Source organism: Ischnura elegans, chromosome 3 (assembly GCF_921293095.1).
Source record: "Ischnura elegans chromosome 3, ioIscEleg1.1, whole genome shotgun sequence".
Taxonomy (NCBI): Eukaryota; Metazoa; Arthropoda; class Insecta; order Odonata; family Coenagrionidae; genus Ischnura; species Ischnura elegans.
Window position 1 is genome coordinate 44,498,850 of NC_060248.1, and position 14,662 is coordinate 44,513,511.

General features: G+C 35.6%; 1 protein-coding gene across 6 annotated transcripts in view; it reads left to right on the plus strand.

Annotated features, from left to right (window-relative positions):
• Positions 1 to 14,662, plus strand: part of LOC124155721 (uncharacterized protein ZK1073.1) — a 382,687-nt gene that overhangs the window by 320,311 nt on the left and 47,714 nt on the right. For all 6 annotated transcript variants that reach the window (XM_046529775.1, XM_046529778.1, XM_046529777.1 and 3 more), the window contains exon 2: positions 6,645 to 6,695. In XM_046529775.1, the coding sequence (XP_046385731.1) occupies positions 6,645 to 6,695 (51 nt within the window). The remainder of the gene's footprint in view (positions 1 to 6,644; positions 6,696 to 14,662) is intronic.

The following is a 14,662-nucleotide window of genomic DNA, read 5'->3' on the forward strand; positions in this document are numbered from 1 at the left end:
TACTTGGTGGATTAAAAAGTAAATAAAGATAGCAGTGATGTCAACATTCTCATTTGAATTGTAAATACGCACAAAATATTTAATAAATATGGTGTGTTCAGAGGATAGGGGGCGGGATTGAAAGAGAAGAATAAATACAAAAGGGAAGAAAATAGGAAGAGAGCAAGGGGACGGCGGGAAAGAGGCAGGGAATGGGAGGATTTGGGTGGGGTGTGCTTCGCGTGCCTGGCATGCGGTTTACGTAGGGGGCGCGTGAGCGGGAACGGGCCGGGGGCGGTGAGGCCTCGGGGGTGTCGCCCTCTGGGTTCGCCTGCACTCACGCCCCCATTGAGAAGGTCCGCGACTGCGCGGTTCAAAACATATAATTTTCCCGATTTGGCGTTGAAATTTTTCTTATCGTCATGGAAGACATCCATCGAGGTTATGAAGCGAAATTAAGTTTGTCGGAATTTGCGTTGTTCGATCCTAATATTTTTAAGGTTATCTTGTCCAAGCAATTTCAAGCAACCCTAAAGCCATTTTTGTATAATTAAATTAATACGACTTCATTTTTAGAATTCATTAGCCAATTATTCGAAAAATAGAATAGCATCGAGCATATGATATATTTTACCACGACTCTCGATTTTTAATTTTGCTCTACATTACGAATAGATCGCATTCATTACAAACGTTGTGTAAGTAATGTGAAGAAATGCATGAACTCTAACAAAAATCGACACATCCCATATATCTTATCACCTTGTACCATTCATGTACCATGTTAATAATTGTATAGAAATGTGGATATCCAAATTAAATTAACAGAAAATATAACTTGTAAAGCTTAGATGTTTTCCATCAGTCTATGCGAATAATATTAGATGATTATTATTTTAAAGTTCATGGAAAATAACATGTACTACATTTCTCGGAGCGACCTCCTTGATTCCTGCATCATGGACTCCACCTAGTGACCCCTTTGGGCGATAAAAGCACCAAAACCTTTTTCGGGGAACGCCGGGAAAACATCCTCACCCTTTACTCGGCGTGTGACTTTCCTCCTTCCCTCCCTCCCCTCAGTGTCTCGTGCTCCATCCCCACGTGGAATAATTCATGGGGAGGTGGACGAGCGTGTCTTTCGACTCTCACTCCCGATTATTATCCGGGCTCACCTTTCGAAGGGAAAGGGTGCTGTGGGGAGGTTAATTAAGCCTCCCGCCATTGGTGACATGTGGAGAATTCGTACGGAGAGATATTTTGTGAAACATTATATATTCCACTGATCGCATTATGGGGTATATAGTCGTAAAAACGAGTTGCATATGTAGTTTTTTTTGGGAAAGATTGATACTTTAAGAGCTAGACTAAAAACTTAGTTCCAAATCTATGTGATGCTAATGATAAGATGGCTACATAATTTTCCGATGTCTATTTTGTGATAAGGTATTTGTCAGTTGAAATCAATAAGAAGAGCACACTTGCTGTCCAATCTCATTGTGCTAGAATACGAAGATGAAAAATAATGTGCATTGGAGTGGCTTTTCCAAAAACATGGGCTATTTGACTTAAATTGCTGGAAAAATTAGTAAACATTGAAAGCGTCTTCGAATTTCGGAGTAAAAGTGCAAAGTTTGCAATGAAAACGGAATGGTAATTCTGCTTAATTTGTAATAGAAAAGTAATTAATTTAAATTTTATTGTAATTTAAAATTTAATTTGTAATTATTTAATTATTATGTTGTTTATTTCATTATTTTAGAACATTTTTCAAGAATCTCTTACTCTTCTGAAGTGTAATGAAATATACGAAGTGGTAGATAGAGAAAGTGAGAGTTTTTGTGGTTTGCCGACAGATAACCTAGGGCTCAGCCAACTCGGTAAAAGGGCTTTTCCAAAAGTGACCTTTGCCCTGCTAACGAGTCATGGTTTCTCAGATTTAAGATACGCATATTTCTCGGCGGTATTTGTTTGGAAAAGAATTACAAGAAAGGAGCTTAGACTTTCACCTTAACTTAGCGTGTTAAGGGCATAGCATTATCTGTATCTCAAGTTTTTCACGACTTCATTTGGTGGGGATTTTTTTAACTCTTTTAAGTTCTTCATCCCTTCGACTTTATCTTCCAATATGGTGTAATGGATGGTGGCAAGTATGGTGAATTTAAAGTCTAGTAAATTGTTTCCTGCATTCATACAACAACTTTTGGCTGATGTAAGCACCATCCTTTTATCGGCTTTTTGATTGCTCGTCACTTGGAATCTGTCATCTCCATTCATCAATAAATTTTTCCCATCGAAATAATTTACTCGCCTATCAGCAACAGAAAATCATGCCACTTATGTTTTTCAAGTGGATTCTCAAACCTCAACCATTGCTTTTCTCGAAAGATTTGTAAGACACTGAAATTCGGGAAATACTCTTTTGAGTCATTCGCATCACTTGGGCTAATGTAAAACGATATTTCAGTCAAGTGTGCGTTTCTTCGTATGAACTACCAAGAGCATATATGGTGGAGGATGTAAAATTTTCATCGTATTATATATTTAACCTTACTTCAAAAAAATGACTGCGCATAACTTGTATCGTTCATTTGTGTGCTTTAATATTTTAAGCGATGAAATTTTCAATTAAAACTTATTTCATGTCAATGTGGACCATTCATTTTTAAATTTATAAATATTTTGTGGGAAAATTACAGCACAAGGCCGACTCACGTTGTCACGCCAATTTGAATGCACAGGTGACTTTCATGAAAAGACTGGTGGCCCTCTCTCTTTTGCTTTCAGCTGTTGCTGAATAATTGTACCAATGATTTTGCATATATTTTGTGCTCATTAAAATGTAAGGTAATGTTTGTTTACATATTTGAACGCCAAAGTTGGTTATTTTTTAGGAATTTTGAATGCACGCATCCTGAACACGCGAGTATCCTGTAATTCTGTAAATTAATTTTCTTGCCTCCGAATTCAAATTATCGACCGCTGCCCCCGCAACAAGTTAAGGGCGGTAGCAGCGAGAAACTCGTTCGATGTTCATTCTAAATTCGTTGGGTTTGCCTCCCTGCTTCCCCTGGCACTCATAAAACATTTTCTTCCCCCACTTCCTGGAGAAATAATAAACACCAGCTACAGATTATCTGACCCTATTAAAGAAAAAAATATCGACCCGTGGCATTTTATGACGAGATAACAAACGGACAGCTTAAAAAGATCGGAGGGTTCCTCTATATCTCTAACTTTCTTTTTTTCTTAGTTCCTGTTTAAAACTGTCAAATATACATGGCAGCCGACTGAAACTCACCCGTAAGGAATACTTAGGGCTCTATTTTATGTAGCGTGTATTTCCGTACTTCATGCAATAGATGATTTTCTCACCGAAGAATTTTATCATTAAATATTTTTTTGGGCTATTTGTCTGTGTGCATGCCATGGTGACGTAACTTGCGATGCATTGTAGGCACGCTAGCTGTCATAAAACTTTTATCCCTCCAAGTTCAGACATTTCGGAAATTAACAGGGACTGAGGTAGGGGAGATATATTGGAATGACATCCTAATTAAATGAAAAAAGAGATGGAACTTTTCCACAAAAAAATTATTTCTATGAATATCTGTTCTTTATTAAACCTGTGAAGTTACCCTGGGAATACCAATCCGGTTTCTTTATACACGCATTTTGTCACCCTTTCGAGCACAACTCAAGTATATCTCGACTTATTATTGCGTTTATATAAAAATGTGGTGCATACCGTAGGCAAATTAAATAAAATTCATTTTAAAATTTAAATGCATCGTATAATGTTTGGACAAAAAAAATTGCATACAAAATCCGAGCTAGTGAGTTAAAGGCTAAATAATTTTTTGATAACAGAGATTTTACTGTAGGTTTGGCTTAGGAATTAATTCGCGAACGAGTGGTCTTACCCATAAAGGAACAAAGGCGGAGTTGATGAAATGGCGGAGTAAGAAACACAGCAACTTGAGTGAAGGAATATGATGGTGCTCATTTCGATTGAATAAATTTTTTCCCTTCTCCAGTACAACTGTTGACAAAGTTACTCGATGGCTTTTGGTTATGAAATAAGTACAGTGCATGTTTTTTCCTCTTTCCTCACCTCTGTATTTATTCAACTAACGAGTTTCTCGAAGCTGGGTAGCATTTTAAAGTTGCGCGCACAAAGATAGAGAATTACTAAATGAACGCTGCCGAGAAACGAAATACTTGACTTGAAAATCTGTCGCTTGCAAGGATTTTTTATGTGTTTTGTTTTTCTAGCAAGGGCTGAGCTGTTCTTTATTTTTTTGGCTGTAGTGTATTTAAGAATACTCTTGGTTGGCTTTATTGTGGTTAAGAATGAAACAAGATTTTTCCAACGATTTCAATTTGATAATTCATATTTTACTCCCATAAATACGTATTTCAGTCTCGTTCCACTCCTCGCGAATATTCTGTATCGTTCTATTCCTCTTTTTGAATACTTTTCTGAGTTCCTCTTGCTTCTACATCCCTGCTCACTTCGTTCATCCAACAGCCTTCCTCTTGACCTTCTTCCTTTTCCTATAGCATATGTTGTGGTTCCCTTGAATCATTCATTCTTTTAACATTTACCAACCATCTCATCCGATTGTCACTTACTTTATCTCATATTTCTAACTTATATTGGCCTTTTACCTTTCCTTTTATCCTGTCAGCATAACTTTAATATTCTCTAATAGAGCATTCATTCAACGAGTACAAAAACCTAATCGTCTCTATTTTCGGTCCAATACATTTCTTAATGCATTATTGCTACTTTCAATAGAGATTTTTCACTCTACTCTAGTTTTCTCTCCATTCTTGACCAATTTATATGTGCGGACATTCAGGCTTTTAAATAGTTAAAAAAGGAAATTCATACCATTTTTATAAAAATAATTCAATTTTACGAAGAAAAACAACTCCGAAAAACTGAACATTTCTTTTGCGTAATTTGAAAAAATGAAGTCGGAATCTACCTTTGTGTTGCCTCAGAATGTAGGAAAGCTAAAGCTACTGTGACAGTTGGACGTGGATGGCAAAGGACTAAGGGAAATGCAGAGTGAAGACGGTGCAAGAGAATTGGAGAGGGATGATAAAGGAGTTTGGTAAAGGATTTGAGTTGGAAGAGGATGAAAGGCGGTTATCTGGAAAATTGGTTGACAAATGAGAACTGGGAGTGTCGAAGGAATCCAGATTGGCTTTTGTCTGGTGGAAGGAGATACGGAATGGAGGGAGGTGGCTGGGTAAATGGATTTGTTCGATAGCATTCGGTTTGTGGATCATGGGAAATGAGTGGAATCCAAAACGTTATAAAGGAAGGGAGAGTTGTATTAAGAATAAATGTTTCATCGTGCTCCTTATTGTTAACTGTTTGAAACTATTAGGTTTGTATTTTGTTCAGTTATTTGTGATTCTTGTTGTGGTTTGTTTATCTCCATCATTCTGTATCGCAAAATCTTACGTCCAAATCGACTGAGAGAGCCCTTCCCCCATTTACTCCATACCTAATCAATTATTTTTTTCTTTGGGAAAATCACGATTTATATGAACCGTGGCATACATAATAAACATTTATTGCCGAGAGAAAGAGCGAAAAATGCTCGGAATCGATATTGCTGTACAATACATTTGTAAAAACGGAAGAAGATTAATCAATGATGTTATTGTCTGGAATATAAGCAATCTTCATTGGCTATATCAGGCCATTTATGCCTAAAATTATATAAAATAAGTGTTAATGTAATAAAATAGCGATAGTAAAAATACTCATATCGCATTCCTAAAAATAATATGAAAATAAAGCTTTTAACAGCTTTTTGATGCTTTATTTATATTCGATATTGTACGTTCTTTCTCCAGAAAGAATTTTCTGAGCTCTTGAGTTTTATTTTGGGAGTTCAAAACCTACTTTGAGCAAGCTTAGAGTGTTGGTATGCGGAACTTTGTAAGAGCAGCTGTTACTCTTCATCGATTTATCTCCGTCAGATGTTGGCAAAGGCTGTACTGCTGTCTTTGTCTGCGAAGGAATGCTTTGACTTTACTCGCGGGTTGAGTAGGGGATGGCAGAGAAGAAACAAGAGTTTCGTAATTCCACATTATAATGATAATGATAAAGTAAAATAATAAAATTTTGAGATAGTCTCGTTAAATGTGGGCTGTTGTTAAGCACCACTATCGAGATATTTATGGTTCAGCACTTTGCCCCACCAGTGATATTATTGTTATTCTAATTGTTATTGTTCTATCTATTGTTATTCTTGTTATTCTAACAAACTTTATTAAAGCTTTTATGAAAGCATATCTCTTTAAATGATCATAATCAATGTGGTTACTTATGAAATCCATTTAATATCTTCTTATAATCAAATGCTTTCTAAAGCCTATGTAAGAGTTCTTTTGAAGTAATTAAAATTCCGGCTAGTTCCTTTATGAAATGAAATTAATCATAATAAGGTTCTTGTATTAATTCATAGCTTTAAATGGAACATTTATCACTATCATATTTATGATTTGACAATAATTTCACTCATATCCTTAATATTTGTTAATGCCTAATTTTGTGTGCAAGGGCAGGCACCTAAATATCGACTTATCTCTATCTATTTTTATTTATCCATTATTAATGTCGTTGTTTATTCTCTTTACAGAAACACGTTGTGCCGACGGAAAAAAGTGGCCAGCTATGCGTTTATGTACAGGTAAGTGTGACAGTTTTCTCATTATACCTATTTCATTCGTAGTTACGTTTTTTCGTGGTGGAATTAAATTATTCTGAACATAATGCATCCATCAATGATATAATATCTTCAGACTTCTCCCGTTGTCTAACTTAATTCTATGGGTGAGCGTTCTCGATAATTCTAAGGAAATTTTGATTCTGAATTAATGAGTTTTTTTGCTATATATGAGTCGGCAGTGCCGGAAAATAATGCAGAATAATGCCGACTCGTCACGCTTTCTGTCGTGTTTTATTACGTTTGTGGGATTAAATCAACTTGCTAAGTGGTTTTGTACAAATTTGAAAAACTGCGTTGGCATATTCATGCAACGTAAATTCAGTGCCTTGAATACGTGCCAGGTGTGGTATGTCTTTGCAATTGCAGGTTCTGCCGTTGAATCTAGGTTTATACCAACGCGAGTCAAACTTCCCACCAGATGTATTCTTGTTTCTTCTGCCAGTATTGTAAAAGATTTTTGTGGCTAATGTGGAATCCAAATTTTACGTTAAGATCGGTAACTAGAAACGGAAATAGGCTAAGAATTAAATTGGCTGACGAGAGCTGGTTATTATTCCCATATTAATTTGCTCAATTCGCCCGATGAAAGTGTTATTACATGTGGCTATAACCCTATGTCATAGGCAATGGAACTCCCAAAGATTTTCAAGTGCTAGTTGTGATAAATTATGTTTTTAATTAAGATTAAAAGAATAGCAGCGACATAAATCAATATTTTTCCTAAAACTTTGCATGTCTTGATGTTTTTCAATGCGAATAATTTTCACGTGATAGTCAGTGGTAAAATTTGTACACGCTGAAGAATTTATGCGACTCAAAAATAACAATGAGGAATTTGTATTGGTTTTCAATGTCATATATTTACGAATTAATCATGTTTATATTCTATTTCCACCCGAGGTATTTCATACCCATGGTATCCTGCCTGCCTGGTTATTTTTGCTGAATCACCTTCCAAAATCTCCAGACAAGTTCAAAAACATTTCCAATCGCTTAACCAGATGGCTTTTTACGCAGGAATGAGTATTGGGATCAAATGCATCCGGGAAACATTAGCCTCAGTGAGATACCAGTTAAATCATCTGTGAGAAAAGGATTGGTTGATCGAAGTATAAATTGTGGAATATCTTAATATTTTTTTTATTTATGCCAAAATGTGTGCGGTACTGTTTCTTTAAATGGAAATCGATTCTTGAAGCAAGATTCGAACTTTGCACCTCATAATTTATTATGGCTTATAGCGTGATTGGTAAAAACGTTCGCTGGAACCCAGGTTATGTATTTTTGTGCCAATATCAGTTATAGAAGCGAACTTACCTTCCACGGGTCAGTTAATACGCGTATTCTAAGTTATTCTTATTATTCATATAAAAACGCATTCTACGGCTTCATTGGCGTGTGAAAAACTTCACTTTCTGGTTTAAAATTTTGTAAATGATCCACAGAGCAGCTTTGCTAACCATTTTTGTTAGTTTTTGAAAAGCTATAAACTGACAGCGATATTGTTTGGATTCATTCCTCTTTTAATTCTATTTTTACTCTCTTTTCTTAATACCCAAATGGTGTACGGGACAGAGCAAGTTTGTTTAAGTCTTTACCGATACTATCAGAGAAAAATAGGTATTTAGCTTTTAATTTCTGTTTTCATTTTCTTTTCCTCTTTAACTGTGCCGTACCATCCTAACGTGATGCCTGGTAGTTATTTTCATCATTTCATTATCATTCACCAAATTAGAATCCGGACGTTAATGACAAATACCTAAGCGCTTGAAAATATAATAGGAGTTCCTTATGAAATTTTTGCCCTGGGAAACACTAAGTGAATTATAGTGCTTAAACATGGTGAAATAATACGTTAATATCTTTTGTTTCCTTTACTTTAATGCAGAATTAAATATTTGCTCTAATTTCTGCATCTCTTTTTGATACAATTCTCCACTCTTATTTTCGTTGTTTTTATTTCATTACGTTAAAATTCAACGAAAAATCATCGAATGTTCCCAAAAGTTTCCCCTCATATTTTTTCATGGTTACTTACGTATTCATCAGACGAAAATTTCCTCCCCATTAATACTGGATATAAGTCTTCCTCCCTAGGGAATAAATTACTTCCCATGCTTTTTTTCTCGCTGGTTGATTCATTTTCAATTATAGGTTGCATTTAATAGGGATTATTAATGAGAAAAGTGAAACAGTAATTTATAAAAATAACGATGACATGCTTATGTGACGCAGTGTTTGAGGAAGCGAAGTTATTAGAAGAGATGAACTATAGGTAGTGACTAGTTGGTGCGGATTTCCTGTGGCCGAGGTTTGCGTAAATCGGGGGAATGACGAAGATGATTGGAAATGAGCAAGAGGAAAGAAGAGATAAGGAATATGGATAGGGAATTTTTCATGGCCAAATTAGGGATGAGTATATGAAACTAAAAGGTATCGAATAGTACCGAACGAAAAAAAGATAACAGAATTGTAAAATAGAAGTTTCTGGCTATTAACACGACTGTTGATGTATTAGTGCCCATTTAAACCTGCAAAAATCGTAGTTTTATCTTAAGTGACTCTCTTACTGCCTTAGCTCGAAGGTCAATTTTGATGAAATAGGATTCAGATCACTCCGGACTAAACCACAAGCTTTGCCTAACTAATGCCTGGTTGGAGGTTAGGTCATTTCCCTGTGCCACATCTTATCTCGAGGAGTTTTGTTCGGGTGGGTTTTAAAAGCTCTTCCATCGACTTTGAACTTCTATTTCTTATATTCGTGAACCATCGTATTCACATCCCATCACTGTACCACTTGGAGGCCACCATGTTACCCTCAATTCTTAAATGTAGCCGAAATTTAACCTATGAGATCTCTCTATGATCTATGAGATCTCTATGAGATATAACCTATGAGAAAATCTCTTAAACCTATGAGCAAAGCATTCAATCGATTAATTTCAATTTTCTTAGTCCAGTTGTAATTCGAAATTCGGTGTGACTTGAGACCTTTATTTGTTGATTTTGTATTATCTCCTTCTTTATTTTGGCTCTCAGCCTTTGTTTATAATTCTTATGCAAGTCTACTTTTAGTTACTTACTGCTAGTTAATCTATCTCCGATTTGCGGTGTTTCTTCTTATACCTATGTATTCTCACAATTTTTCAGTCGACTATGTTGTCTGCAAATGTATGTACTTTCCTTATTGTGCTAATAAGTTACGATACATCCATTTAAATGTATTATCATGGTCAGGCAGGGCAATAAATTCAGCAAATGAAGTACTGAAATCGTTTAATATCTCCATAAATTATTTCCCTCTAAAAATATTACTAATTTCCTACTACTCACTAGATGGAAGCTTATGAATACGCACCCGTCACAGTTTTGTGCATAATGGATGTGGGTGAGAAATCGAGGCATATTTTGGTGTCCGTGCTCTGATTTATAACGTTCATTCCACCTTGTTCTCTCGGGTTTCTGATCCCTCAGTTATATAATTCTGCGGTCTTTAATATTTTAGCAGATGTCTCAAAGTTTTTCCTGGAACCAAGTGAAACTTAATTCTTTCCATTAGTATTCCACTCGCAATTCCTCGTCTCTCCGTCAAACTCCGACTTAATTTTTTCCTGGTCCCGAAAAATTTCCTTCTCTTTGCTTCTTTTCTCATTCTTTTCTCGTTTTCCTTTTATTTGTCTTGGGCCTTCGAGTTTTCCTACCTTTCAGAGCATTACTTTAAGTGTAAAAATCAAGGCTAAGCAATGAAGTGGATTAATGACATGGGCTTGCAATATGAATTTATATGGAGACCCTTGGTTAAAATTCCCTTTTCTCCTCTCTGGATAGAAGCTATCCTTCTAATTATCCTACTTATAGGCCTTTATTGTGTTATTCTCTGTTGTTAAATATTTGAAAATTGTCTCTTTGATCAGTATTTTTTTTCAATTGCCGTGCCCAATGCCAGCTGCAAATATTTGTCAGGAAATCGCGCTTAATCTAAGAGATTGTTGCACTAGATACACGTTTCATTAAAAACTTAAAATAAATAATCATTCATTAAAAAATTATTCGATGCCTGGATTAACATTTTCTGAAATCGTCCAACGTTTTATGCGTGCGATGAGTGGTTGACCTTCGAGCAAAAAAATCTAGAAGATACGGAAGTGTACATGAGAAATTTTAGAAAATTCTGTGGAAGAGCCTCAAGCGCTTTAAGAGGGAAGAAAAGAGTATAATTTATATTAATAGAAGCTGCTTATTCCTTACAACTTCTGAGGTTTCGGACGATATGTCATAGAAGCGACCTTCATATACCTTTGTTTTCCTCTCTTCTTTTGTTTTCCATAGTTTTAGTTTAGTCTTATTCTTGAAACAGTGTCTAGATTTAAATTGTAAATAGAGAGAGCATTATTTATAATTTATCTTATTATTATTATACATCAGGAAAGCATTCCAAGGAATTATAATAAAATTTCGCGACCTTTTTTTTGTAATAAATCTGTCAAATCTTTAATGGTTCATGAATCATAAAGAACACCGCTTCATTTTCTTAACGAAATTTAAAAATTCAGGAAATTTTCTCCCTCCTCATGATGAAAAACTTATTACGTTGCATGAATTGCTGTGTGACTCATAAAATGGGCGCATGCCAATTTTATACCGCGATCGATACATTTATTCTCTCCGAATCTCAGAAATGTTTATCTCTGGCTTGAATAATTATCCTAATAGAGATATAAATATATATCTCTCTGAAGGGTTTTGTTTTCTACTTCTAAATTGCAAAAGAACAGGACCTCATCCTCATTTTTCCTTGAAATTGTTACATATTTACGACAAAAGATGTCCTCTCTCTAAGATCCTCCCTCGAATATAATAACATTCACCGGGGATTTCTTACCACGATATTTTCATATCGAAGGTAGTATTTACGCACCTTCCCATTAGCCACTGGTCAGTGTTGCAGTATTCCTTATTTTCCGCCCGGTGATTTCAGATGAATTTGTCGTGTCTCAGTCGTTAAAGGCTTAGCCAAGCATGACAGTGTTGCGGTACTCGACCCAAATAATTTAGTCGCGTTTTGAAATAAAATTAAACCTGTTGAGGTGAGTAATGAGACGAATTTTGGCCTGAGGCTGGCCTATACGTTGTGAGAAGTACCTAAATCATTCTAGCATCTCGTTGAGCGGTGTCTGTTACATTGTGGAACGAGTTCAGTAGTCTTAGCACCCGAGATTATTATCAAGCTGTTAGGTATGTAATGTCTTGCCAACTCTATATATCTAATGGTAAACAAGCTTGCCATTAGGCCGAAAAATTGGCAGCTCTGTTTCCGGGCTTGGACTTAAGCCTAGAGAAAATATTGATTTCATGCCGGTGCGTAAGAACGGCAAATATAACCGGCTTTATCATTGTACTTTGAAATTTAATGTAGGTTCTAAATTGGCTGTCAGATCATTTGAAAAAAAATCGCGTGCGTCAAAAATTTTTAATGATTGATATTTTCACGTTTTTTTCTAGACCTCACTCTTTTTTTCTTAAAAGGTCCCATTACTACCTTTTTATTCATTTTTAGTCTTATTTGGTCGTTTTTTCGACGAATAATTCGAATAAAACTTACTTAATATATTGAGGGCGCATTGACCTTTATTTTCCAACTATTAATCGTAGACCTCTGTTAGTGTGTGCCTGTGTAATCTCCTATCTCTATATTCGGTCGAAAGGACCGTTGCTTCCTAACGGAATATTTGTAAATGCATGCATGTTCACCTGTTGCATGGTTGGTATTTTGCTACTCAGTAAACATATCTTTTTTATGCTTATATCATGTAGTTTTAGCTCGTGAAAAAATTAATAATGATCGCAAAAAATAAACTTAGAAATATATTCTTGAGCTGATGCCCTCTTCCTTACCGAGGTCTATAATTTTATGAAGTATCAGCAGTAGTACAAATACTAAGACTATTCAACGTGATAAGGTGATTATCTCTAAAAGAATAATTCATTCGAGTTTAAAATCATTCAAATTACTGAAAATATATTTAAATTTAACTTAAATAAGTATTAAATGATCTTAAAACATGCTCCTTGATTTTAAAGATTTCTATTTCTTAAGCTAAGTTTATAAATCTTTTTCCCTTCCCGTTACAGTTGAAATTATTTTAATAATTTTAAATCGGAAAATTTACTCTGAAAATTTAGGTAACGTGCTCCTAAATTATGAAAATTGACTTTTTGACGGCTTTATCGAATCAGTCTAAATTTCAAGCTTCTTTTTGACTCTGTGGTTATCAATTTATCTGAGTCTGGAGCCTTCCAATTTGACGTAAAGGTAGGTGCGTTTACAGTAATCCACTCACATACCGGGTGGAAACTCGATCAAACCATTTGCCTTCCTTTCATGTTTATGTTCCTCCCTCACGCTTATTTCCGCTTTGATCTAATTTTCTTAATAAAGACATCTCTGTAACCTACTCCTTTATGCTTTTCGGAATGCATCATACCTTTGCTTGCCGCACGATTCTGTTTCCCAAGGTCCCAGCTCTTCCTTCTCGCTTCCTTCGTTTTCTCCTTATTTTTGCATTTCCCAATTCTTTTATCACAGCTATCTTTTCTTATCCATCCAGGAAATTCCCAAACACGTTACATCTACATTCATGCATCCAAACCGTCGCATGCGATCAAATTGTTCATTTTATTTTATACGATCTAATCAAAAATAAAACACGAAATTGCGGTTGGTAATTTTAGAAAAATGCAAATAAATACTAATCTAATAATTATCATGCAATCGATGTTAACAGCGCGATCACTGGATGCGTATTTTTCTGTTTATTCCTCCGGGTCCTTATTCCTACATTATACATAATAACACCACGCCGGCATGGATGTAAACAACGCTCGGACAGAATTTTTCTCACACTTCCCATTCCGTTCATATGAAGGAAAGTGTCGTAAGTCCCTCGAGTCAGTCTTTTGATTTGATACCTATCACCTAAAATAAGTCACTTAATTATATTAGAGATTTTATGTTGTTTTCTCTTCAAGACCGGGAAGACGACTTTCTCAATTGCTATTCTGGAAGTCATTAACCTTTAATATCTGGGTTAGTTTTTAACAAATAATTACAATCCCATCTTTTAATGCCCACAAATTTCGAATTATATATCTTCTTTGAGTCTCTCTAATTCTCCCCGTTCTATTCTCATTGAAATTCGCAACATTTATAATTTGATTGGGACTCGAATCCGTATCTCGGGTGGCGTGTTGAGTCAAAATATCTTTATTCTATTATCGAACTCCCAGACCTGAGATTAAGTCATGCACTCTCCTGTAGGAGAATCCACTTCTGAACCTAGGCCGATGTCGTTAGGATCCTATGGATAGGGTATAAGGAGAATTTTCTTTTGTTTCATCGTCTGCTGTGGAGGGATGAGAATCAAATACTTGCGAGATCGATGATCAGATAATCGCGAGATACTTTGAGACTGTCGCACTTAAAATTCATTATCAGTGACTCTGCCGCCGAAATTTGTATCGAGGGAGAACATGAAAATTTATTCCTTTTTTCGTCAGTTAATGAATTTGTGGACATAAGCGCGCATGGCGGCATAAGTTAATAAATTTTCACCTCCCTTGATTTTGAGGTCAGATTTCAAAGCTTTCCGGACCAGAGAAGACCTCAGTCCCCCTAAAACCACGCTCGCATTCGTCTGAGTTTTTTCTATTTTCCCGATTTGATTTTTTCAGCTGTGAATATTTCATTCTTGTCTTTTTTGGTGATAATCAGTGAGTTTTGTGAGAGCTATGTATTTCAGTAATCTCATTCAACGCCTATTAAATTATCAAGCACTCTCCCGTGAAGGGATTGTAAATTATCTCATAGCGGTTGAAATCGAGGTTGACTCATTGTAACTTGCATATTTCATGTCAATCAATATTGACCG